We start from the raw sequence: 26167 nt of genomic DNA, 5'->3' as shown, positions 1-26167 counted from the left end.
AGAATAAATTCTTAAATTTTTTATCCATAAAGGTGGATCCCTACCATTTTTCCTGTGAAAATGGATGTATTTGTAATTTTAATTTTTTAGAGAGAGATTGGGTGTGTGCGCGCTATCTTTTCCCTCGCGCTTGTAAATAGAAGCACCCGTCATTTACGTTTTCGGACACTTGTAGATCATCGCCCAAGCAGTGCCTTTCTCTCTCTGTCTCTCTCATATCGATCTTATTCGATGTCGTGTATTCTTATGGTGGCCCTGGCTCTGTTTCTCTTGATCTTCGGAGCTTTTCCATCATCATCATGGGCTTCAATTGATTCTGGTTCAATTCTGAGCACTGTTATCGACAACAACAACAAGGGCGATCAGCCTGATTTCGCTGTCGATTTGAACGCCACGAATTTCGATGCTGTTCTGAGGGACACACCATCTACCCACGCTATTGTCCAATTCTCCGCTAACTGGTCTGTAACTTTTTTGTTTCTTTCTAGTGTGTTTGTTTGTGTTTAGTAGTCGTTTGTTTGGTCTGCTCAAATTAAGATTTTTACTTCGTTCCAGTTTTCAGTCTTTATGTATATTTAATGCTCCAGTTTTACTGTGTTGATAATTCTTTATGGGCATGTTTGATTGGGTGGATTAAAGCATGTTGTTGAGATTATTAATCCGGGGGCTCGATTATCTCATGTTTGTTTTAATATTTTGGTTTAGGATTATTAATTCAATGGATAATTAATCCAATAAATTTGTAGGATTATTAGTAATAGGATAGGTGTGAGATTATTAATCTAATGGATATTAATCCAATTGGATAGTGATTAACACACTAATTTAATACTAATTTAATAGGATGATTAATAGTTCGCTATTAATCTTGTGAATCAAACATGACCTATAGGATCTATCCAATCCTGTTTGGTAACTTTGATTTGCAGTTTTCTCCTTGTTTTTTTTGGTTTCTGTTTTCATTATTAATAAACAAGTTGTAAACATTTTCCAAAATTTACTTAATTTTATAAGCATGGGCCTGTGTTGTCAAGAGAGAGCATCTCCAATCCTTGATCAAATTTAAATTTGATGAAAATGAGGTCCAATCCTTTCATCAAACTTGCATCAAATCAAGGGAGAAGCAAATTTTTCATCAAACCAAGGATGAACCGAATCTTTCACCAGATTTCCAACAAGCCTTTTTCCACTTAATTTTGATGAAATTGTTAAAATATCAAGGATTGGAGCTGGATTTTTTCACCAAAATTTATGAAAAGTGAAATTTTGGATGAGAAAGTAATTTTTTTAAAAGATTTTGATGAAAGGGTTTGAGTAGCGCATATCAAATCAAGCTTGTTACTCAAATTTGGAAACATGTGCCTTTTTGTAATATATGGTGTGCTTGAAGGATCAAAATAGGTGTACTTTTGATGATATAGAGTTCTTGATCCTGAATCTGAAATATTTGATGGTGAACTTTCTTTAGGTGATTTGAATTTTTTTGTAGGCAACACAGTTTTGGGGGGCTCAATTATATCCTGCATGTATGCTTACAAATAAACAATTAATGCAATTCTTTGATAACTGCCTCGCACATTTTTTATCTTGGCTAGTGGTAGGAAAGTTGACCTCGGTTTTGACTAGAGGAATAAGGTGATAAATACTAACCGCCTCATTCTCATTCTCCTTAGTGATACCGAAATCAAATTAAGACAGCAAATGAAGCAGTGTTTCGAGAAAACGCTAATACCGTAGTGATTTACGTTTTGAAATGAACGTTCCAAAACATGGAACACTTTCATTTCAAAATAGTGAATTTAGCGATCCAAAAAATAGTTTTCAATATAAACCTTAAAATTTACTTTGGGAGGGGAAAAAACTTAATAAAATGTGTTGTAACATGATTAATTTGAAAAAGAAAAGCTAATTGTTAAAAGAAAATTGCTCTAGAAGTACACTAAATTCTAGAGTTTAATCTAAATATGTCTAACCTTATCATATCACATTTTAAAGAATGTGTCCTGTTCCGTGTACTAAAAAGATCTACGTTCCAAGTAACATAGAAATGAAGTTTTTTATGCTCTTGTAATGCCCTACATTTTTTGACTAGCATTTTGACATCCTATTTATCCATAACGAAGTTAATGATCACTATGATAACTGATTCTTATTATTCTTTAATCACTCTAGGATCACTACAAGACAACAAATGAATTTATTTATGCTCTTATAACGTCTCACAAAAGCATTATGATTTCCCATTTTCAATAAAATGCTAATGATCGCAATATGCTAGTAGCCTTCTCTTCTTTTGTAAATTCATAGGAGATATGGTTGGTGAACGACAACCATTGGTAAAATTTCAGGTAGCTTTTGGTTTAGTTTTAGAATTATGATTTGAGAATGAAGTTGTATTTTGAGGTTGTGAGTTGTGCAATCATAATTTGAGAAGAAAAAATTTTGTTTAGTTATGAGTTTTGAAAAGAATTTTGAATTTTTGAAATGAATTTTGAAATAAGAAAAGTTGTTTAGTTATGAGTTTTGAAAAGAGTTTTTAAAACTTAATTTAAAAACTTATAACTTATAACCAAACACACAACTTAAAACTCTATTGAAAATTCTATTCAAAACTCATAACCAAACTCTTTTTAAAATTCAATTCAAAAAAATAATTTTTGAAAAATATAATTTTTTTATTTAAAAAATTCAAAAACTTCTGAAAATATTTTTTTATTTAAAAAATAAAATTTAAAAATATTCTGAAATTATTTTTTATTCAAATAATAATTTATATATTTTAAAAATATCAAAATCAAATATATATATATATATATATTTCTTCAAATAACAGGTGGCAATTGCCCAAAAAAAAAAATTACTGTTCCAGTCAACCGGCCGGACGTCCAGGAGGATGTCCTGGAGGACGACCGGGTAGACCCAATTTCAAAATTCAAAATTAAAAAACTCACTCTGCCAAACATATTCTGAAAAGAATTTTCAAACGTGGATGTGGAATCAATTTTTGAAAACTATATCCAAACACAACACTGAAATATGGGTGTGGAATTATGATTCCTCACCTAAACCAAACACAGTCTCAGTTTTTCAGCACCACATCAAGCTGTCATAGGAATATATATACATATATGAATGTTTGCCTGTTCATGTGCAATACCATGCATTTTGTGCTCCTGACATCTTCTTGTGGCCCATGGGAGAAGAAAGGGTGCATTCCAGTAATGAACTAAAAATATATTAGATAGCTTTTATAACCTTAGACAAAGAAACAAGATATTTTGAGTAAAGTTTTTGCTCTAAATCCATGGAGGGCATATGATCATATCATACTTGGGTTGCAAGTGTCAATTTTGGGAAAACATAACTATACTTTCAGTATTTTTACCAAATAATTTAGATACTGATGGCTTATAGGTATGAAAATGCTGAACTTTCGTTACTGTTGTCATGTTACAGTATTAGTTCTTTACATGCTTTATTGGTCTTGCAGGTGCCCAGCTTGCAGAATGTACAAGGTAATAGGTATTCTCTTTGCTGAATGTTGTGTTTAGCATCTTAAATTAAATGGGGAAATATTTCCTTATGTTTCTGTTGCTCGAGCCACAACTTGCAGCCACATTACGAAAAGGTAGCGAGGCTTTTCAATGGACCTGAAGCAGTTCATCCGGGGATCATATTGATGACAAGGGTAGACTGTGCATTGAAGGTATTGTTGCTGTGCTTACATGATACTTCCTCCATGGGTGGGATTATGCTCATATAGTCATATTAATGAACTCAGATATTAGTTCTCCACTGTTGATACATTCTGTCAAAAAATGGAAGAGCTTCAAGAATGATATAGTCCTATCTATATAATTCAAGGACACTAAATCTCGATTATATTAACCATAGTGGTTTGCAGTGTTTTGTCATCTTCATTTGTTGCTTTACTTCCTTTGAAATGTGACATAATATAGCCAGTCATTATATATATACTAGAGGTGGGTGCACACATAGTGCATGTGCAAATATATGTAATTTAGCAATGGAGAAAAATGAATAAAAATCATTTGTGAAATTTTGATTATTGATAGTTATCAAATTGTTAGGGGTGTTTCGGAAGAGAGAAAAAGTGACAGAAGAAGGTTCTATACCATCTCAAGCCTTTGCTTTATATAATAGAATCATATATATATATATATATATTTATATGCACATGCATGTGATTAGGAGGCAAGAAATGTGTCATTACGGTTTTCAAACTATATAGATTTGTGACTCGACTTATGTCAGTTAGACTTAAAAATCAGTCTTCAAACTACATAGATATGTGACTCAACTTATGTCAGTTATGTTAGATTAATAAATCAATCTTCAAACTATATAGATTTGTGACTCAACTTATGTTAGACTTAAATTTATTAATAAGCAAAAACTATTCTATATTTGAAACAAGTATCTAAGTAAGAAAATTAGGAGGGTTAGTTTTTTCAATCAAGTTGTTTGTGATAAGATCAAGGTTTCAAAAAGCGGTGTTACGTAACGGTTGCGGCCGTTACATAACGGTTGATAGGTCGAGTTTTAACCATTGAACCAATGACCCCCTCATCATATAGCCCTTTGAAAATATACAACAAAATTAAAATAGTATTAGAACCTGTAGAAACATAATATTAGAGTCAAATTAACCCTAACTATGATTATATACATGGCACTTTTTTCTTTCTTTCGATGCTTTGCAACAGCTAATAGCAGCAGTATATTTGCTCATGAAAGACGAGCATTGGAGAAGAATTATCGTCTCAACGAACAAAGGGATGTCGGCGATTGGAACACTACAGAAAACTTTAGTGTGTTTGGAGTCGGCCTTTGAAAAGGTATTGGAAAGAGGTGACATGAGTTTGCAAACCATCTTTATTTTGCAATGGGAGATGGAGATGGGGTGAGCTTTTGGCTTGAAATTCAGTGAGGAGTTGCCTCTTTATGGAATACTTTTTCCCTTTTTGTATGAGATGTCAATCGATAGATTTGCCTCGTTGTTTATTGCATACAAGCTAATGATTTGGAAATTGAGTCAATGGTGTAGTTTCTTATGAGTTTGTATAGGAACGTTTCAGGATGGGGAGCGGATGGGATAAGAGAAAACCCCCCAAGGTTGGGAAGTTTGAGGTAAAATCTTTTTACAAGGTTAAAAGTCTATTAGGACCCTTGGATGGAAAGAGATTTGGAGAGTTAAAGTTCTTTCCAATTGGGCATTCTTTTGAGTGGGAGGCCACTCATGGAAAGATGTTTACAATTAATAGCTTGATTGGAGTAGGAAGATTAAAGTAGGAAAATTATCTCCAATTGGTATCACTTGTTATGGAAATAGGCTACCGGTGGACTCATTTTCATTCATTGTATGGTGGTAGGAGAGATATGTTGACTGAAAAAATGGTCACTTTTGTTTTTTATGGTTAATTCATGGGCAATACCTAAGTCTATGGCTGAATTATTTCATTATTGGAGAGGGTGTAGTGTTAGCAAGAGAAGAAACATGGCATGGTTGGTAGCTCCTTCACATGTGATGATGCATCTATGGGGTGAGAGAAACAGGCAGTCTTTGATGGACAGGCTCCAGTATTTGCTGTGAAGAGTAGATTTTTGGATTTTTTGTATCGTTGGGTCACAAGAAAGGTGCACCAATTGTGGACAGGTTTTCAGAGTTTGTAGACAAAATGGACTTTTGAGAGTTGTAGTGGGGTGAAGGGATTTATTTATTTATTTATTGCACTGGTATACATGTTGTATACATCCCCTTAGGCACTAATTTACGTATCAGGTTATCTTCTCACTCAATTTCAAGTGGCTAAGAAGCTTTGAAATTTGATCTTAGTGATGTTTGGGGTCTCAGGTTGTGCAGGTTGGAAGTTTGGAAGGTGGAAACATTGTGGAAAATTCGGGTGCTGGATGATAAAAAAAGAGGGTAATTGGGTCTTGTCAGAGGAGGAAGCTTTGGCTACATCCATTTTGAAAGAAGAGTTTGGGAGGGTTGTGAAGATAGGAATACCCACTTTTTTCATAGGATGGCCAGCACTTGTAGGAAGGCAAAATTTTATTAATAGAGCAATGGGGCCTTGTCAAAGGAGGAAGCTTTGACTAGATCCATTTTGAAAGAAGAGTTGGAATGTTGCCAAGATGGAAGAAAACAGTTGGAGATAAGTTGAGGCAACTGTGGCTTAAAGAGGGTGACAAGATTACCCATTTTTTTCCATAGGATGGCAAACACTAGTTCGAGGCAAGATTTATTAATAGCATTCAAATGGAGATTGTAGTTTTCCTTAGGTTGACTTTTGTGCGTACCGAATGCCGCACTAGACGATTTTGGACTGGAGTTCCGCACCTGATTGGACTATCCAGGAGCTGAGACCCTGCAACAATGAACACTGTTTGAGTTGCCCGGCCGGAGTTGGCCGGATAACCCCTCTGGTGTACGAGTAAGTGATCGGAGAAGATGGAATATGCACTCTAAGTGTAGAGAGTTGTGTTTAAGTGAGTATGGTACAGCCCAACTTAGTTACCTTCAATGTGAAATCCTTGTAGTTTATATAAAACTCCTTACTTGTTGCCCAAGATGGTTTCATGAAGCTTTGGTGCTGCCAGGCTTCTTTTAGCATTGCTCAAGGTAGAGGACCATCTGGTAGTTGACATTGGGTGTATATACTCGTTGTAACCATGCTGATAACAGGCCACATACCCCTGATCAACCATTTCCGTGATTATAGGGGAGGGGACCAGCTGAGATGGCAGCCTGCACATGTGTGCATTCACAGCTTCCACATTTCTCTGAGAGGTTCCCTCAGTTCGGTACCGTTGTGCCTCGGCTTGGTCCTTTGTAAGACTGTTTATAGAGATGGGCTTGCCCATTTAGATATCTTTGTGTGGGCTCGGCCCAATTTGGTTTTTAGTGATGCGTTTAGCCCATTAGTTCAATCTAAAGATTGATTCTTGCAGCTTGGCCCAACCCAGCTTCACGGTTGGACTGACCTTTCCACTGCAAGTTGGGCCCAAGTGCTTGAGGACTTGGGCGGACTGTTGATCATGGAATTGGGCTTAACTGGCTTGCCCACATGTTTATTTGACCCACTTGGACTTAGGTTTAATGAATTGGGCCGGCCTAAGGCTTGGATCTAACCTGTTTATATTTTCCCCCTTCATTTGCCCCCTAGCTCGCGCTAGGGTTCCCCGTGGGGAGAGCTACTGTCCAGCACTCCAAGTGTCGTGTTGCTTCGGATCTGCCCCAGTTCGGCCTTGGTGGCGGTTTGATCCTGACACATGCACTTTGCATGTGTTCTTTCATGATGACACGCGGTGGCGTTGTACTGGTGTGCAGAGGTAATGCGCCGAATCCATACAAAGGGTCATGATCTTGTACCTTCGCGCCGGTTGAGGATAATAAATGCCCTAGGCGTGCCAATTCAAACACCTTCGTCTATCTCCAAATTTCAGGAAACCCAAAAAACCCCTTCATTCTTCTACCTTGGTCCCGACGGTGCTCTGCCCAGACTCTCACCGCCATTACCGCTGCCGTTCTCGTTCCAGTCTCAAGGATCTCTGCTTATCGCTATTTCTTCGTCAAATCTCTGCAAGTTCCCCTGAAATCTATTTTCTCTTTTGCTTTTCTGTCTTGATCGCCCTCTTTGGCCCTCGTGCCATTGTTTCTGGTGACTGGTTCTATCCCTTGCTTTGTTGAGTTTTGTCCTTGCCCTACTTGGTCTAGATAATGGGAAAATTTCGGGCGTTGGTGGATACTCTTGAGGCAATGGCCTTGTTCCACCATGACTATGGTATCCCTGATGATGTGATCCTTACGCTGGCAAAAGTTATCGCCAAGCATATGGGTACCAGAAACACTATTTCTTTCCCCGTTGCTACCATTGTTGAAGGAGGGGTCCGGTTTCCCCTTGATCCATTAGTACGCCGTTTCCTGCACCAAGTTCAACTTACCCCAATGCAAGTGTCCGTAAACTTGTTCCGAGTTGTCTATGGTGTCTCCGCCCTAACCAGGCGATTGGGTCTGAACCTGGACATTTGGAACATTTTGGGTTGTGATACCCTTTCACACAATAAAAATCATAGCACTTATTATCTCCATGTCCATTCAGCTAACTGTCACCTTGTCACCGGCTTACCTGATTCCGACAAACACAATGATGATTTCTTACAAGTTGGTAGTAACTGGGAGTTTCTTGCTGGGACCAAGTTCCAACCTGAACGGATGCCTCAAAAAGATGGCTACCCAGGTCTAAGTCTTGTGCCCTATTATTTCTGTACTTTTGTCTTATTTTGAATGTTGTGCTAACGTTGTTCCTTATCTCTACAGAGGCTTCCTGTTTCTAACGCAAGTCGAACCGAGAGAATGCTGAGGCGATCAAGGCCATTTTGAGGTACAAAAAGATGTCTGCATCCGAACTATTGGACAACCAGGAAACCTACCGTACCACAATCCAGAAAAAGCAAGGCTTGCTGCATCTTTTCTTGATTCCAATACTGAGACTGACACATCCGTTGCCCCCTAGTTACAAACCACCGCCGTGGCCAAAGCTTGCCTACTGAGAGGACCCCTTCTCCTGCCCCTAGTTTCACAGGGGGTGGATCAATGTCGAAAAGGAGAGTGCTGGTGGATTTAGAGGCAAAGGCTTTTGGCTCTTCTGACGCTCTGGAGGCTTCTTTGGTCAAGGCCGAGCAAAAGAGCCTTATGGACGTAAAACTGGAGATAGGGGCTTCTGGACCTTCTGTCGCCACTACCAATCCCTTTGCTTCAATCGCTGAAAGGGCGAAGAAAAAGAAGAGGAGGAAGGAGACTAGCAAGGCCATAGTTGGAGAGCTTCTGAGGATCCCGTTGAGGATACGTCGTTTGAGAAGTGGGAGCCGCCTATATTGCATCAAGGCAGGCCCATTTCTATCTCTGATTCGGTTGTTGCTTCTGGGGATTTTGCTTTTGACCTAACGAAGACTTTGTTGATGCCAGTAGACATGGCGAGTCACAACAAGCCCCCTAATATTCCTATCCTGAAGGGGACCCTTCAAATGATTTCTGCTGTAAGCGTTTCTTTACTCCTTTTGGTGTTCTTTACTGGTCTGTGCCATTTGCTTTTTTTTAATACCTTGTTATCTGCTGTAGTGTATCTAGAGAATGCATCTGTTCATCACCCGAGCTGAAGAATTGGAAAGGGTCGTACTGGAGGCTGCCATGGATGCCGAAAGGTGAACGGCAAATTTAGAGACCAAAAAGGAAGGCCGAAGGACTGCAGAAAGGGAATTGTTCTGCCTGAACAAGGTTGTCGCTTCTGCTGAAAAATCGAAAGAGGCTGCTATTGGGGTTTAGGCCCAACTTGAGAGTAAGGTTGCTGAACTGGAGGCGATTGTAGCAGTGATAGCCGCTGAACGTTCGACTTTGGTGGCTAAGCACTGGCAGTAGAGCTGGGACGAAGCTGGAGCCGCTTATAAAGAAGAAGTGCTGGTGTTGCGCGACTAGCTTTTTCTTAAAGGCTGGATGAGTGCCCTTGCTGCTACTCGAATTTCTGAAGAATCCTTTTTGTTTCAGAATGTTCCTGTTCCCTCAAAGTCCTCGGTTTTGAAGACCAATACCACCCTATTACTCCTTCAGCAAAGATTCCCTTAAAGACTGATGCTGCAAGTAAGACTTCGGAGGGCGGTGCTGTCAATGAAACAGTGGATGTTGGAAGGGATGAAAACTTCGAGACTGAAGCTATGGGAGACGTGGTTAAGAAGCCTTCTACTTCTTAGGAAGTTGGAGCTACCTCTACTTTTCCTTTCCAAGATGATCTGAACCAGACTATGAATGCTGTCCCTGAAGTTCCTTCCGCTGATGAGAGTTAGAGTGGTTTTCATCTGAAAAGACTTGAAGTTTATTTTACACATTTTTTTCCTTTTTTTCTCGTTTCCTTGATGTACTGAAGCTCGGTCTTCTTGACGAGTTGCCCCCTGATGCATGCTAAGACAATTTTTCTTTTTGTACTTCTTTTTGTTGTGGCCAGTTGTGCCTTTTGTTGGATGATGAAATTCGCCTTTTGGACCTTGCAATCTGCTGTTTAATGTTTGTGTTATCTGTGATGTTTGCCCCCAGCCGAGCATTGTTGGGACTGAAGGATCGAGTAGATGCTCATGAAGCTTGGGTAACCAGCTTGGGGAATGATAGAATATCACCCCCTATTTATAGATTAAGATTAGGGTTTACAAGAAATGCAATTACAAGATGATCCCTGAGTGCTATCCCTGAGTGCATAAAATGATTACAGACAGACCCTAGTGTATCTTTCGGCTACCTTTCGGCTAATATAATATCACTTAATATAATATGCTAACACTCCCCCTCAAGCTGGTGCGAAGATATCTCTCATGCCCAGCTTGACTAATATGTCATGAAATGGTTTAGTGCCAATCCCCTTGGTGAGAATGTCAGCAAGTTGTTCACCAGACTGGACAAAGGGAGTACAAATGATACCACTAGTGAGTTTCTCCTTAATGAAGTGGCGATCAATCTCAACATGTTTTGTCCTGTCATGTTGAACTGGATTGTGAGCGATGTTGATGGCGGCCGTATTATCACAGTATAACCTCATGGAGTCCGTTTGATCAATACCTAGATCACGCAACAATAATTTGATCCATAAAAGTTCACACACACCTTGTGCCATAGCTCTAAACTCAGCTTCTGCGCTTGACCTAGCAACCACATTCTGTTTCTTACTCCTCCAAGTAACTAGGTTGCCGCCAACAAATGTGCAATACCCTGAAGTTGATCTCCTATCAGATACTGACCCAGCCCAGTCAGCATCTGTATAGGCTTCTACACGAAGATGATCATACTTTGAAAAATACAGACCCTTACCAGGAGCAGACTTCAAATACCTCAAGATTCTCATGACAGCCTCAAGGTGAATCTGATGAGGAGCATGCATAAACTGACTAACTATACTGACAGCAACAGCAATATCAAGACGGGAGTGAGATAGGTAAATGAGCTTACCCACTAGTCGTTGATAGCTCCCCCTATCCACAACTTCTCATCCTTCATCATCCCCTAATTTCTGATTGGGTTCCAGGGGGGTGGCACATGCCTTGCAGCCAAGCATCCCAGTTTCCTTCAACAGGTCAAGCACATATTTTCTCTGTGAGATAAATATCCCATCCTTAGAGCGAGCAACTTCAATTCCCAGAAAATACTTCAAGCTGCCCAAGTCTTTGATTTCAAACTCTTTAGCTAAATATTTCTTCAACAGAGGTATTTCCCCACTATCATTGCCTGTAAGAACTATGTCATCTACATAAACAATAAGTGCTGTAGTCTTACCGTGTGAGGAATGTTTCACAAACAATGTGTGATCTGCCTGACTTTGTTTGAAGCCATATTTAAACATAGCCTGAGTAAATCTCTCAAACCAAGCCCTTGGAGACTGTTTGAGACCATATAATGACTTTCGAAGTTTGTATACTTTGCCTTATGTTTGATGATCCTCAAAACCCGGAGGGATGTCCATATATACTTCTTCTTCGAGGTCACCATGGAGAAAAGCATTCTTGACATCAAACTGATAAAGCGGCCAATCCAGATTAGCTGCTAGAGAGAGAAGTATTCTGACTGAATTCATTTTAGCCACGGGTGCGAAGGTCTCCTGATAATCAATGCCATATGTCTGAGTAAACCCTTTTGCCACAAGTCTTGCCTTGTAACGCTCAATAGACCCATCTGCTTTGTGTTTCACAGTATATACCCATTTACATCCCACTGGTCGTTTGCCCGGAGGTAACTCAGTCAATTCCCAAGTGCCATTCTTCCTAAGTGCTTTCATTTCCTCAATCATGGCTAGTTTCCATTCAGAGGTAGCAAGAGCATCCTGAAAATGGTTAGGAATGCTAACAGAAGAAATATTGGACACAAACGCTCTGTATGAGGATGACAAATGAGAGTATGATACAAACTGTGAGATAGGATGTTGAGTACAATATCTCACACCCTTCCTCTTGGCAATAGGAATATCAAGATCAATGGATTCGAGAGATTCAAAGTTACCTCGACTCTCATCAGAAGCAGGAGATGGCAGTGGGGTAGCAGAAACGGTCCCGTGTATCCAGTTAACTTGTTTTCTGTCTATGTCCCGAACATAAACATGCCCGTCCGTATTCTTGGTGACAGTGGGTTCTAGAGTCCCAGTAGAAGAGGGAGGTTCAAGAACAACTGGTTCCACCATAGGAAGCACAGTAGTAGAGGGTGGTGCAAGAACAACTGGTTCCTCCATAGGAGGCACAGGACTCACTTCACACCAAGGCTCCCCCGGAAATGAGGACGGTGACACCGGAGAGGACAAGAAATAGGACTGGGATTCAAAGAAAGTGACATCCATGGACACAAACCACTTACGAGAAGAAGGGTGGTAACATTTATACCCCTTTTGAGTAGGAGAGTAACCAAGGAAAACACACTTGAGGGAGTGAGGGTCCAACTTACCACGAGAGGGAGAGTGATTATGGACAAAACAGACACAACCAAATATTTTGGGAGGAATAGAAAACAAGGACGGAGAACCAAGGAGGACATGAAGCGGAGCCTGTTTGTCCAAGACCTGGGTAGGAAGACGATTAATAAGATGGGCAGCGGTGAGAACAGCGTCACCCCAATAGGGCCGAGGTACATTCATAAAAAAACACATACACCGAGCCATGTCAAGGAGGTGCCGATTCTTGCGTTCGGCCACCCCATTTTGTTGAGGGGTATTGGTGCAAGAGGTCTGATGGATAATGCCATGAGTAAAGAAATATTGTCCTAACCCAGAATCTATGTATTCCCCGCCATTATCAGAACGAAATATTTTGATAGTGGCCCCAAACTGAGTACAAATCATCTTATGAAAAGTGCGAAACACAGAGAAAACCTCACTCTTATCTTTCATGAGATACACCCAAGTAGCACGAGAAAAATCATCAATAAATGTAACAAACCAGCGATGACCTTTCACAGACAGAACACGAGAGGGACCCCAAACATCAGAATGTATTAATGAAAAAGGAACGGAGCTTTTATTCAAACTGGGAGCAAAAGAAGCTCTATGTTGTTTTCCAAGTTGACAAGACTCACAAAGAAAGTCAGACACATGATGTTTTGTAAAACTAGAAGGAAATAAATGCTTAAGTAAATGAAATGAGGGATGCCCAAGACGCCGATGCCACAGCCATAAATCAGCGGGGGTAGTAGAAGACGTGGTGGAAGAATAAGCAAGTTTGTCCGGTTGATCTAGGAAGTAGAGACCATTTTCTGCACTATCACTGCCAATCGTCCTCCCCGTGACAAGGTCCTGAAAAAGACAATGATCATGAAAAAACGTCACACTACAATTCAAATCTTGGGTAAGACGACTTAAAGATAACAGATTAACAGAAAACTTGGGAATATGGAGAACAGAAGATAGATGTATGGTAGGAGTGACTTGGACTAAACCTTTTCCAAAAATGGAAGAAACAGTACCATCGGCAATCCTAACTTTGTCCTGACCTGAAGAGGGCTTATAGACAGAGAAAAGATCAGAGGAGCCAGACATATGATCTGAGGCACCAGAATCAATAATCCAAGGCAATGATGTATGACACAGGAAAGCACAAGGAGAAGATGCTAAGTTACCTGAGCGGGCAAAGGACGAGGAAGCGGTACTGAGAGCAGTAGAAGATCGGCGGTCCAACAATTGGCGCAAAGCATCCTCTAGTTCAGTATCAGAAGTTGGGGTAACAGAAGTAGATTTAGACTCAAGGATATCAACGGTACTTGACTGATGAGCCCGGGAATATGAACCACGTCCTCTAGATTGGCCTGACCGACCTCCTCGAGAACCAGACCGATCACCTCGACCCCCGGATGGAGTCCCATGAAGCTTCCAACACGTCTCACGAGTATGCCGCGGCTTCTTGTAATAATCACAGAATACAGACTCCTTATTAGCAGACGAAAGAGGCAGGCTGAGGCCATCTCGAGGAGTAGACAGTAATGCGGAACGGTCAGTAGAGACAGGGGACATCATGGCAGACCGGCGACTCTCCTCATTTTGTACATAGGCAAATGCCTCCTGTAGTGAAGGAAGAGTATCCATACTCAAAACTCGACCCCTAACTGGATCATATTCCACATTTAAGTCGGCCAAAAATTTAAAGACCCGTTCCCGTGCGATGAACTTTTTGAACCCGATAGAATCAGTAGGGCAAACGGGCTTATAGTCTTCCAGGTGGTCAAGGCGTTTCCAGCCGTTGGTGAGGAAAGTGAAGTATTGAAGAATAGTTTGCTCCCCCTGAAGTGAGCTCTCAATAGAGCGGCGCAACTCAAATGCCTGTGAAAAATTTCCTTTGCGGGAATAGGTAACAGCCACAGCCTCCCAAATGTCCTGGGCGGTCTCCATAGACAAGTAGCCCTCACCAAGTTCTGGAACCATCGAATGGATAAGCCAACTCATAATCAAAGAGTTGGTAATCTCCCATTGGTCATAACCTGAGTCAGTGGTACTAGGTGCCTGTATCCTGCCATCAATATACCCCATCTTTCTTCTGCTTTTCAAAAACAAAGTCAAACTTTGAGACCATGCTAGGTAGTTTTGACCATTAAATAGAGAGGTGGTGATTTTCAGACTAGGGTTGGGGTTCTCAGTCATGGTAGTAGGTAGAATGGGACTCTCACTCTTTGGTGTTTGAGAAGAAGGGGACACACTGGTGGAATCTGTCATGGATACAATACTACCGAACCCGCAACAAAACTAGTGATAATCACAAACCCGGAAGGTGGTAGTGAGATAACAGGCACAATGACTACTATAAAGACATAACACAAAAAAAAATTAAGAAAAAAAAAAAAAAAATTAAGAAACCATTCTTCTTCTTTTTCTTTTTTTTTTTGTGTTTTTATTTTTTATTTATTTTTTATTTTTTTATTTTTATTTTTTGTTTTTGTGTTTTTTTTTTGTGTTTTTTTTTTATATATATATATATATTGATTTATTTATATATAAACATGTATTTATATATATAAATATATATATCAGGTTATATTAATATATATCAGCATACATATACATATATTTATATATATATCAAGGGTGTGAGATACCAGAGTGACGAAGGCGAGGGAGATGAGGACGACGAGGGCGATGACGGAAGGCGAGGGAGATGAGGACAACGAGCAGACGAAGATGAAGACGAAGCAGACGAGCGGAGGGACGAAGATGAAGCAGAGGACGGCTGAAGGAGATCAACCCAGCAGATGATCCAACTAGGTACGTTTTGAACCCTAACCCTAGAGGTGTAGCTCTGATACCATGAAGCTTGGGTAACCAGTTTGGGGAATGATAGAATATCACCCCCTATTTATAGATTAAGATTAGGGTTTACAAGAAATGCAATTACAAGATGATCCCTGAGTGCTATCCCTGAGTGCATAAAATGATTACAGACAGACCCTAGTGTATCTTTCGGCTACCTTTCGGCTAATATAATATCACTTAATATAATATGCTAACAGCTCAGTCTGGTTTATTTGACATGCTGCAGGGCTGTGCTTGACTTGTAATTGGAATAGAGTGTCTTACTTAGGTCCAAGTTGTTTCTAAGAAAACAATTGTTTGCCCTCACCTGAAGCTTGGTACTGAAGATTTGTTCTTTGTGGCAGAACTGTTTAAGTCTATTCCAACTCTTGATAGTAGGGGTGCTGATGAAAAGATATGAGGAAGTGAAGTCTTACTCAGGTCCAGGTTTGGTCTTTGAGAAATAATTGATTGCCCCCACCTGGAGCTAAGTAAGGCTGTTGCTGGAAGTTTGGTGCTAAAAGAATGATCCAAGTCTGTTCCAACTGTTAGTATGGTTTCCACCAAACAATTCCACTTGGCACGCTTGAGCGCTAACTAAATCTAAATTCTATTCGGTTGCTTGCTTCGAAACTAGGTTCATTTGGTAAAACCAAAGCTAAATCCGTTTGATAAACATCAAAACTGATTCCGTTTGGTAAACACTAAAGCTAAATCCGTTTGGTAAACACCAAAGCTGATTTCGAAAAGCTCTTGTAATGAAGCTATTCATATATTGAATAAAAAATTGAAAGAAGTGGGGAGACATTTGCATTAATCAAAAGATAAATGTCTTTACACTTTGACAGATAAGTTGGGGGACAATTTTATTGATAGTGCTTCTTGAGGTTTGTTACATTCCAGGGCTGAGGTATGGCTCTGCCCTTGAGATCCTCTAGGTAGTACGCTCCATTCCTAGCAACGATTGTAACCTTATAAGGACCCTCCCAGTTAGGTCCCAGTTTGCCTTCACCAAGCACCTTTTTGTGATCCATGACTTTCCTCAAAACTAATTCGCCAGGTGTGAATTTCCTTGGGAATACTTTTGGGTTAAAACTTTTGATAAGCTGCTACTGATAGGCTACAAGTCTGATCAGTGCTGCTTCTTTTTTGCCTTCTACCTTGTCCAATGCTTGCGCAATGGCTTCTTCATTACTTGCATCTTCAAACAATTCTGATCGGATGGTTGGGAATCCGACTTTAAGTGGAATAACAGCCTCCATTCCGTAGGTCAAGGAGTAAGGCGTTTCCTCTGTCGAGCACCGTGCCGTAGTTCGGTAGGCCCACAACACATGGGGTAACTCTTCAACCTATTTTCCTTTTACATTTTCAAGCCGCTTTTTCACCCTGTTAATGATGGTCTTGTTCGAGGACTCTACCTACCCATTGCTTTGTGGGTAACCCGAAGAGGAATTCCGATATTCAATCCTGAGATCAGCACAGAACTTCCTAAAAATCTTTCCATCAAACTGCGTTCCATTGTCTGCAATCAGTACTTGTGGGGTGTCGAAACAGACCACGACACTCCTCATCACAAACCGCTTTGTGTCTGCTTCTTTGATGCTTGCCAGGGCTTCAACTTCCACCCACTTTGTGAAATAGTCAGTTGCAACGATGAAGAAGCGTCTGTTTCCAGTGCCTCATGCCAAAGGTCCAACAATGTCCAAACCCCACTGAGCAAAAGGCCATGGGCTAGTAAGTGGAGTTAGATTTTTGGCTGGCTGATGAATTAGCAGAGCAAACCTCTGATACTTATCACACTTCTGAACGTACTGCTGTGTATCTTGCTACATTTGGGGCCACCAGTACCCGTGAGTGAGGGCACGGTGCGCCAATGACCTTCCACCAACGTGACTTCCACAAATCCCATTGTGAATTTTATAAAGTACATTCTCTACTAGATTTGAATGCACACATAACTGATAAGGGCCAAGGTAGGAGCGTTGGTATAATTTCCCAGATGGTGAAATCCAAAATCGAGTTGATCGGTGCCGAATTTTGTTGGCTTCTTTCTTATCTTCAGGGAGAGTGCCTGATCTTAGAAAAACAAGTATTGGATCCATCCAGCTCGGTCACAGGTTAGTGCAAAGGACTGGATCTGGAGATCCAATGCTCGGTTCTGGCGCAAACTAAACCTAGACTTTTCTAATATTTTTAGTGTCCACTGATGAGCCAAGACACGCGAGGGCATCAACATGATTGTTTTTGTCCCGATTGATCTGTTCCACTCGTATAGATTGGAATTTCTTAAGCAAATCTCTTGCCTTGTCTGCATACATAGCCATTATTTCGTCTCTTGCTTTGTAGACCTCAGTGAGTTGATTGACAACCAACTGAGAATCACTGAATACCAGTAGTTGATTTGCACTGAAGTGTTCGGCACTACGCAACCCAGCTAGTAGGGCCTCATATTCTGCCTTATTGTTAGAGGCCTTCCATCCAAGTTTTAGAGCCTGCTCCCAGATGAATCCTTTTGGGGATATAAGTACCCCTCCTGCCCCTGAGCCTCGGTTATTGGATGATTTGTCGACGTAGAGCTGCCAGATGTCACCAATGAAGAGTTTCCATGCTTCTGAAGCATACTGTTTGTTCAGTTCGGTGGTGCGTGGCACTTGTACCAAGCTGGAGTTCTGATGTTCGATGTTCTAGGCGGGGGTTAATTCGGCGACAAAATCCACCAAAACCTGGGCTTTGATTGCTATTCTAGGCTGATACTGTATGTCAAACTCACCAAGCTCAACCGTTCATTTTGTCATTCAGCCCAAGAAATTAGCTCGGCCAAAGACAGATCTGAAGAGGAATTTGGTGCCGACATTGATGGTATGACCTTGGAAGTAGTGTTGTAGTTTCCTTGAGGCAATGAGCAGAGCATAAGCCAGCATTTCCAACAGTAGATACCGTGTTCCGGTGTCTAGGAGAGTCTTGCTGATGTACACTAGTCTCTATTCCTTTTTAACTTCACGAATTAGTATTGTGTTTACCACATGATCTGAGACCGCCAAATATAGGTACAACTTTTCCCTTAGTTCTGGAGTGGAAAGAAGAGGTGGTGTACTGAGATATTTCTTGAGATCCTGCAGCGCTTCAATACATTCTGGACCTCATTCGAACGCAAACTTTTTCCTTAATAGCTGAAAGAAAGGCTTCATCTGATCTGACGACTTGCTGATGAATCGATTTAAGGTTGCTGCCTTTCCGGCTAGTTTTTGCAATTCCTTGGCCTTTGTTGGTATCTCGATTCCTTGTATTGCTCTGATTTGATTCGAATTTGCCTCAATTCCTCTGTGAGTTACTATGTATCCCAGGAACTTCCCTGTTCTTACTCCGAAAGCGCATTTCGAGGCATTGAGGCGAAGTTGATGGATTTTCACGATGTTGAAAACTTCTCTCAGATCCGTGAGGTGATTTGTAGCAAGCTTGCTTTTTACTACCATATCATCTATGTAAGCTTCTATAGTCCGGCCGAGCTGTTCCTTGAACATTCGAGTTACCATATGTTGATAGGTTGCTCCGACATTCTTAAGGCCGAACAACATTACTTTATAGCAGTAGGTGCCTCTCGGAGTAATAAATGCCGTCTTCTCTTGATCTGGGCCGAACAGTGGTATCTGGTGATAGCTGCTGTAAGCGTCCAGAAAGCTTATACACTCATGCCCGGCGGTTAAGTCTACCAGCTGGTCTATGCGAGGCAAAGGGAAGCTATCTTTTGGACAGGCTCTATTGAGGCAAGTAAAGTCAACACAGACTCTCCATTTTCCTTTTTTCTTTTTGACTACGATTGTGTTGGATAGCCACTGTGGGTACTAGATTTCTCGGATTGCCCCCGCCGCTAGGAGCTTGTCAACTCCGCTATTACTACTTTGGTGTGCTCAACTGAAGATCTCTGGCTTTTCTGCATAATAGGCCGAGCGGAAGGATTGACGTTGAGTTTATGGCAAGCAAATTCTGGATTCAACCCCCGGAGTATCATATGCTGACTATGCGAATACCTTTATATTTTCCCTCAACAAATCCAGCAGTTGAAGTTTCTCATTAGTACCTAGCAAGGTACCGATAAGGAAGTATATTTTCGGGTCATCTTCCTTCACTAAAACTTTCTCCGGATCTTCTACTATCTTCTCAGCTGGGATTCCTTCGACATCCTCTAGAACCAACTGTTCTGCTACTTCAACTGTTTGGACCCGATTGCAAAGCTGTTTAGCCTTTATGGCTGCCATGAAATAATGTTTTGATGCAACTTGGTCCCATGAGATTTGCTCTACTCCATATTCTGTCGGGAAGCGGATGAGTTGGTGGTAGGTTGAGGGGACTGCTTCCATTTGATGAATCCAAGGCCAATCGAGTACAGCATTGTAAGGAGACGGCGTGTTAATAACTAGGAATTCTATCTGAAGGGTCTTTGTCCCAGCCACAACTGGCAATACTATCCTACCAAGTGGCCATTCAGGCTGCGAATTAAAGCCGACCAACGGAGCTACTGCTGGGGTGAGGTGCTGCTCAGAGAGACCGAGCTTCCTAAGCAAGTCGTAATATAATATATCTGCTGCGCTACCTTGATCTACCAAAACTTGTTTCACGTCAAATCGTTTTCCAATTCCCACAGTTATAATCAATGTGTCAATATGTGGGTGCTGAATGCCTTCCAAATCCTTCTTAGTAAATGAAACAGTACATAAGGGGGTCTTAGGTATTGTTCGTTCCTTTTTTGGTGCTGGTCCGACTGACATGACTTGTTGAATTTGTACAGCTTTTGCAATTTCCTCTTGAAGTGTCTCTTCGCGCTCGTGACTAGTTGTGCCATGAATTACATTTATTACCAATTGAGGCAGATGCTCGACATTCGGTTCTGGTGGGGGGTTTCCTTGTTCGGTCACTACTTTGTCCGGATCAATATAGTCTTGGAGGTGCCCAGAAGCTACCAAATCCTCCAGGTGTTGCTTCAATGCTCTGCAATTTTGAGTCATATGCCTCATGTCTTGATGATAGGTGCATCTAAGCTTTTGGTTGTGCCGAGCTGGGTCTCCTAGCATTTTTGGCGGCTAAGTAAAGAACGACTCTCTCTTGATTTTTTCCATAATACGATAGATAGGTTCCTTAAAGACTGTAACAACTGCTTCATGGGATTTAGACTTGTCTACTTCATTTACTGTGAGTCCTTGGGGTTCCCCCCAGTTCGCTCTTCTTTTGTTTCCCCCAGTCGCCTGTTCAGTCGATACCACCTCGATAGGAATCTGATCATCTTCGAGGCGAGCGTACTGCTAAATCCGGGTGCGGAAGTCTTTCAGTGCTGTGGCTAGGCGTTTGGTAAGTGATTGTCTCAACTTGCTCTCCGGACGTAGACTGTGTTTAAAAGACATTATGGCCATCTGTTCACTGCAAGCATTTTCCTCCAAATCATTATACTCTTCCCAATACCTTCTAGCATAATTACGCAGCGTTTCCTCTTGTTTCTTTCAGAGGCCGAACAAGGTGTCCGGCTCTTTCGGGATTTTTGTGTTGGAAACGAATCTAGCTAAGAACTCTTCAAAAAGCTGCTTCCAGTTGTAAATCAATCCGGCGAAGAGACAATCGAACTATCGGAGTACGGATTCTCCCAGGCTGGATGGAAAGACTTTGCACTTCAGTGCCTCGTCTCGGCTCCACAAGGACACCATCTGCCTATAGTGGCTGATATGTGTTAGTGGGTCCGATTTTCCATCGTATGACATGAATTTTGGTGGAGTGAACTTCTTGGGGGGTCTCATAGCTTCGATTTCCGAGGAGAAAAGGAGAGGAGACGAGCTGATCCAGTGCTCGGTGCTCTCTCTGATGGATAGTACGATCAAGGTGTTGAGCCTGATGCTCTCGTCGTTGTTCATTTTGTCTATTCCCGACCAACCAAGTACGGAGATCCTAAGGAGGATACTCTGTCTATTAGCTGGCCGTTTTCTGCCTCTTAGCTCTTCTCCGGCGTGAACCACGAGTGTGGCTGCTCGCTGCTTCACTTTACACCGGGATTGGTTGATTTTGCCACCTAGATTCGTTTCTGGGGACCTTTTTCACTAGTGGTTCCAGGGATGGGCTCCCCCGGTGCAGACAAGAGGGTTCTGCGTCGGTCCTCTTCTCCGTTAGGTCACCCATCATCCTTTTGAGCTGCGCTTTTAGTTCTTGTATCTCCATTCCCATGGAATCGATGATACAATCCCTATAGTCCTTCTCCAACAGAAAATGATGGGAAAAAACTTCAGGGAAGGGCTGTTGATGCTCAACAGATTTCGGAGTCCGGTTGTTGTTTTCGGTCTGCTCCTTCAAAGCTGCCTGCAATGCCAAGCCCTTATCCTTCGTCTTCTTCGTTTGGGGAGTTAACGCCAAGGGTGGAATATCCTTAATTCCCATTTCCGGAATCAGATGCAGAACTCGGGGATGAAGTCCACGTTCACTGCACCAATTGTGCGTACCGAATGCTGCACTAGATGATTGTGGACCGGAGTTCCACACCTGATTGGACTATGTAGGAACTGAGACCCTACAACAATGAACACCATTTGAGTTGCCCGGCTAGAGTTGGCCGGATAACCCCTCCGGCGTGGGAGTAAGTGATCGAAGAAAATGGAATATGCACTATAAGTGTAGAGAGTTGTGTTTAAGTGAGTATGTTACAACCCAACTTAGTTACCTTCAATGTGAAGTCCTTGTGGTTTATATAAAACTCCTTACTTGTTGTCCAAGATGGTTTCATGAAGCTTTAGTGTTGCCAAGCTTCTTTTAGCATTGCTCAAGGTAGAGGACCATCTGGTAGTTGACATTGGATGCATATACTCGCTGTTACCATGCTGATAACAGACCACATTCCCCTAATCAACCATTTCTGTGATTATAGGGGGAGGGGACCAGCTGAGGCGGCACCCTGCACATGTGTGCATTCACATCTTCCACATTTCTCTGAGAGGTTCCCTCAGCTCGATACCGTTGTGCCTCGGTTCCGCCCTTTGTGAGACTATTTATAGAGATAGGCTGGTCCATTTAGATATATTTGTGTGGGCTCGGCCCACTTTGGTTTTTGGTGATGGGTTTGGCCCATCAATTCAATGTAAAGATTGAGTTCTGCAGCTCGGCCCAGCCCAGCTTCACGGCTGGACTGACCTTTCCATTGCGAGTTAGGCCCAAGTGCTTGAAGATTTGGGCGGACTGTTGATCATGGAATTGGGCTTAACTGGCTTGCCCACATGTGTATTTGACCCACTTGGACTTGGGTTTAATGAATTGGGCTAGCCCAAGGCTTGGATTCGACCCGTTTATATTTTCCCCCTTTAACTTTCATTAAACGTACTTTGTCTAGCCTTCCCACCTATTTCATGTCTTTGTTAACTATTCCAGCTTGGTGGTGAAGCGTTTGGTGAAAATGCAATGTGATTTCCTTTTGGGAGAGATTTAGGGAGAGTTTAAATACCACGCCATAGATTGGGATGCGATATTTTCTTCAATTAGGGAAATGGGTTTGGGTACCCGTAGGCTAACTCTCTTTATACAAGCTTTGTTTGGGAAGTGGTTGTGGAGGTTTGATGGTTTCTCATCTTCTATGCATTTGTATCTTTTTTCTTTCCTTGATGATATTCCTTGTTTTTTATTGTCACCTAAGAAACAAATATCTTGAGCATTCTTTAATAAAATAAGCACTTAGCATAAGCATTTTAAATACCATTGCATGGAAAAAATGTGCTGATCCTGAGTTGAATATCCATGGGCATGAGTCCTGACTAGGCTTAGTACAAGCTTACATTCTACTTTTTAATCTTCTGAGCCAGTCTATTATATTGGTGTTTTATGTGCGAAAGGAATGTGGAGTCTCTCTCTCATTTGCTCATTCTTTGTGAGTGTCATGTTTGGGTGGTGGGGCAGTAGAGTGGGGAAGTGTAAAGCAAGGCTTGGCTCCTTGCGCCACTTTGCGTGATGTGGCTTATTTGGAGAGAGCATAGGAAGAGGACCTTCGAGGGTGTAGAGGAAACTGTGCACAAGTTGAAGAGTGCTTTTTTGGCTATTTTGTATGGTTGGTTTTTTGGGAGAGGCATGTTTGCTTTGGACAACCTCATTGATTTTTGTGTATTCTTTAGTTTTGTAAAGACACTTATGCTTGCCCTGTGTTTTGGCTGGCTTTGTTGGTTTTTTGAAGCAAATAGGGTTTGACCTCTTCTCCTTTTTGAACAGGGGTCTTCCCTTTTCTCTTTAATGGAATTTTATTATTTGCACATATAAATAATAATAATCACTACAACGAATATGAGTTTTAGAGACTAAACTTTTTTATCCCCAAAAGTGAAAATTTTATTGCAAAAAACATTTGGGGACCAATTCCTTTCGTCACAAGAATATTTTCTGAAAGGTCGACTGGAAAAGTTAAAAAAAGGACTATAGTGACAAAATTTTGAAAATGTCACTAAAAGTGCTCTTTTAGGACAATAATTTGGTCCCAAAAAGTTTACTTTTTTAGACAAATTTTGGTCCCAAAAGGATAATTCATCACAATATGTCATCGCTAAACATACAAATGACATTTTTGACAACAAAAATATTTCGTCCCTAAAAAGTGATTTTGTCCCTAAAGTTGTCTCTAAAATCTTAATTTGTTGTAGTGAATACACTATACCCTTTCCTTTTGTTGTATTTCTATTCTCTAATTTTGTCATACTTTGTAATCCAGTCCCTTTTTTCAACATATATGGCGTAGTAATTACTCTCTCTTCTCTTCAATTATTGGCATCACAGGTAAATAAGGAACTTTGTGATAGGTTCTCTGTGGTTCATTATCCTATGCTATTATGGGGCCCTTCTTCTAAATTTGTTGCTGGTGATTGGAAACCTAGACAAGACAAAAGTGAGATACTTGCCATTGATGATCGACGGACAGCTGATCGCTTGCTTAACTGGATTAACAAGCAAATGGGCAGGCATGTAACATCTTTACCTATTTCTTTCGAACATATATTGTAGCTGCATGATGTCCAAAATTGAATCATTTTGATCTTCGAGTAAAATTATTTTTTTTTTCTTCCTCCCTTTCTTAGGTGTTCTTATTCTCAATGAAATTGCTAATTGATTCTTAAAAAATTCTTTAACATTTCCATACTTCAACTTGAAGGAGCACATATATTTTATTGAAAGACAAATTTGACCTCTTCATTTGAGGGGAATCTAGGAAAGCAGTCTGCATGAGTCTTGGTATTTACAAAACAGAAATTATTATGAAAGGAATATGTAATTATAGGGAGTAACAAAGATTGTAACTTTGGGGAACCATCATGCAGTTTTGTGCATTAAATGTTCTGGGGGGTAATGGGAATAAATAATTACGCCATGATGTGTTTTTGATGAAATAGATTCAACATTGTTTATTATTTTCTAGAAGGTAATTTAATTTTTAGTGAAAGTTGTATTGACAATGCTTTACTGTGTATGCTGTGGTCAAAATGCTAAAAGAGGAAAGAGATAATCAAAAATACCGAAGTCTGTGCCATAGGTGGACTTCATATTATCTTCTGTCAAATTATATAACTGTGAGCACTTTAATATGTCATACTGCTTATATCGTAATCAAATTATAATGATGAATTCTTGTGACATGACTAGACAACGGACTCTTTATTTAACGAGGTAGTGACATATTATTTTCTGTAACCCTCTGAGTTGGACAACGGAATTATGAGTTTTAACATCTGATGCTATGAAATTGAAAGCTGAATGTCACCGAAAATTAGGGGACAGGGACAGGGACAGGGACAGGGACAGGGGGTTCAGTATTAATCAAATAGTCCATCCTTCCCTCGATCCTTTGTACCTAGTACATTAAAAGCATTTCATGTGAAAGTTCAAATCGATAACTTTCATTTCATCAGAAATTGCTAATTAATAATAAATTTAATGTATAAATTGATGACATCATATTCTGTCCAAGTATAATGGATCCCTAACAGTGAGGGGTGCGGTGAAATACAAGTCAAATATTGAGGAAGGCTGGAGTCATTTAATGGCCAATTAATTGTAATTTGAACAATTATTAGATGTTGTAATTTTCCCTAAAATCTATATCCACCGTCACTGCCATCCTACATTTATAGAGTGAGTAGTGCATATAGAAATGGTGATCGATAAGGTCATGAATGGAAGTAAGTTTGGAATTAAGAATGGTTTATTATAATTTTTTTGCTTTTTTAAGTCTTCAATGCAGTCTCATTTTAGGGGATTCCTTTGTTTTTGACAGCTAGAGATTTGAAGTTTGTTTGTCAATCATAATTTTGCTTTATTTTCATTCTTATTGTCGCCTTTTATTTTTTGTATACTTCTATTTCATTTATTTTTAATAAAATTTTGTTTATATATATATATAAGGTCATTGAAAGGATCTCCCAGATTGAAAAGGAATCATTCTCAATGTTATTTATTAAGCAATCGGTATATGTGTTCCTTGTAGTATTATATGTATTCCTTCTTTTACTTCATTTGATAATCGTATGTTTTACAGCTCATTTGGCTTGGCCGATGCCGACGGTTTTGATGAAGGGTTGGAGTTGGAAAATGGTAGTGCGGTGTCATCTGGGTAAACATGGGTACATTTTCGTACATATACATACATGCATTGGGATCTCAAACATAGAAGTTATTTCGTTAGTTTAATTCGGGCAATAAAATTTTACTCTGTAAGTGTACCATTTTATTTTTTTGATATTTCTGAGGGTGTTGATGTTGTTGGTGGAATTTCATTGTTTAAACGTTAGACTGTGAAATTTTACTATGTAAACGTACTTACATTGTTTTGATAAATTTCTCCTTAAATA

General features: G+C 40.5%; 1 protein-coding gene across 1 annotated transcript; it reads left to right on the top strand.

The window, feature by feature from the left end:
• On the top strand, positions 1-26167 carry LOC114317124 (sulfhydryl oxidase 2). The gene is made up of 5 exons (XM_028263824.2): positions 1-461; positions 3491-3515; positions 3614-3706; positions 24102-24283; positions 25855-26167. The coding sequence occupies exons 1-5, from the start codon at positions 232-234 to the stop codon at positions 25931-25933; spliced, it is 609 nt and encodes a 202-aa protein (XP_028119625.2). The 5' UTR covers positions 1-231; the 3' UTR covers positions 25934-26167.

This window comes from Camellia sinensis, chromosome 10, assembly GCF_055761805.1.
Source record: "Camellia sinensis isolate YWXY chromosome 10, ASM5576180v1, whole genome shotgun sequence".
Lineage (NCBI taxonomy): Eukaryota > Viridiplantae > Streptophyta > Magnoliopsida > Ericales > Theaceae > Camellia > Camellia sinensis.
The sequence above is the reverse complement of the archived record's forward strand: the minus strand, read 5'-3'. Positions and strand labels throughout refer to the sequence as shown.

Coding starts and splice junctions, on each gene's coding strand:
- LOC114317124 (XM_028263824.2), top strand. CDS start 232: ATGTCGTGTATTCTTATGGTGGCCCTGGCTCTGTTTCTCTTGATCTTC. Junction 3,707..24,101: donor GGGTAGACTGTGCATTGAAG/GTATTGTTGCTG, acceptor TTGGCATCACAG/GTAAATAAGGAACTTTGTGA. Junction 24,284..25,854: donor ATTAACAAGCAAATGGGCAG/GCATGTAACATC, acceptor TATGTTTTACAG/CTCATTTGGCTTGGCCGATG.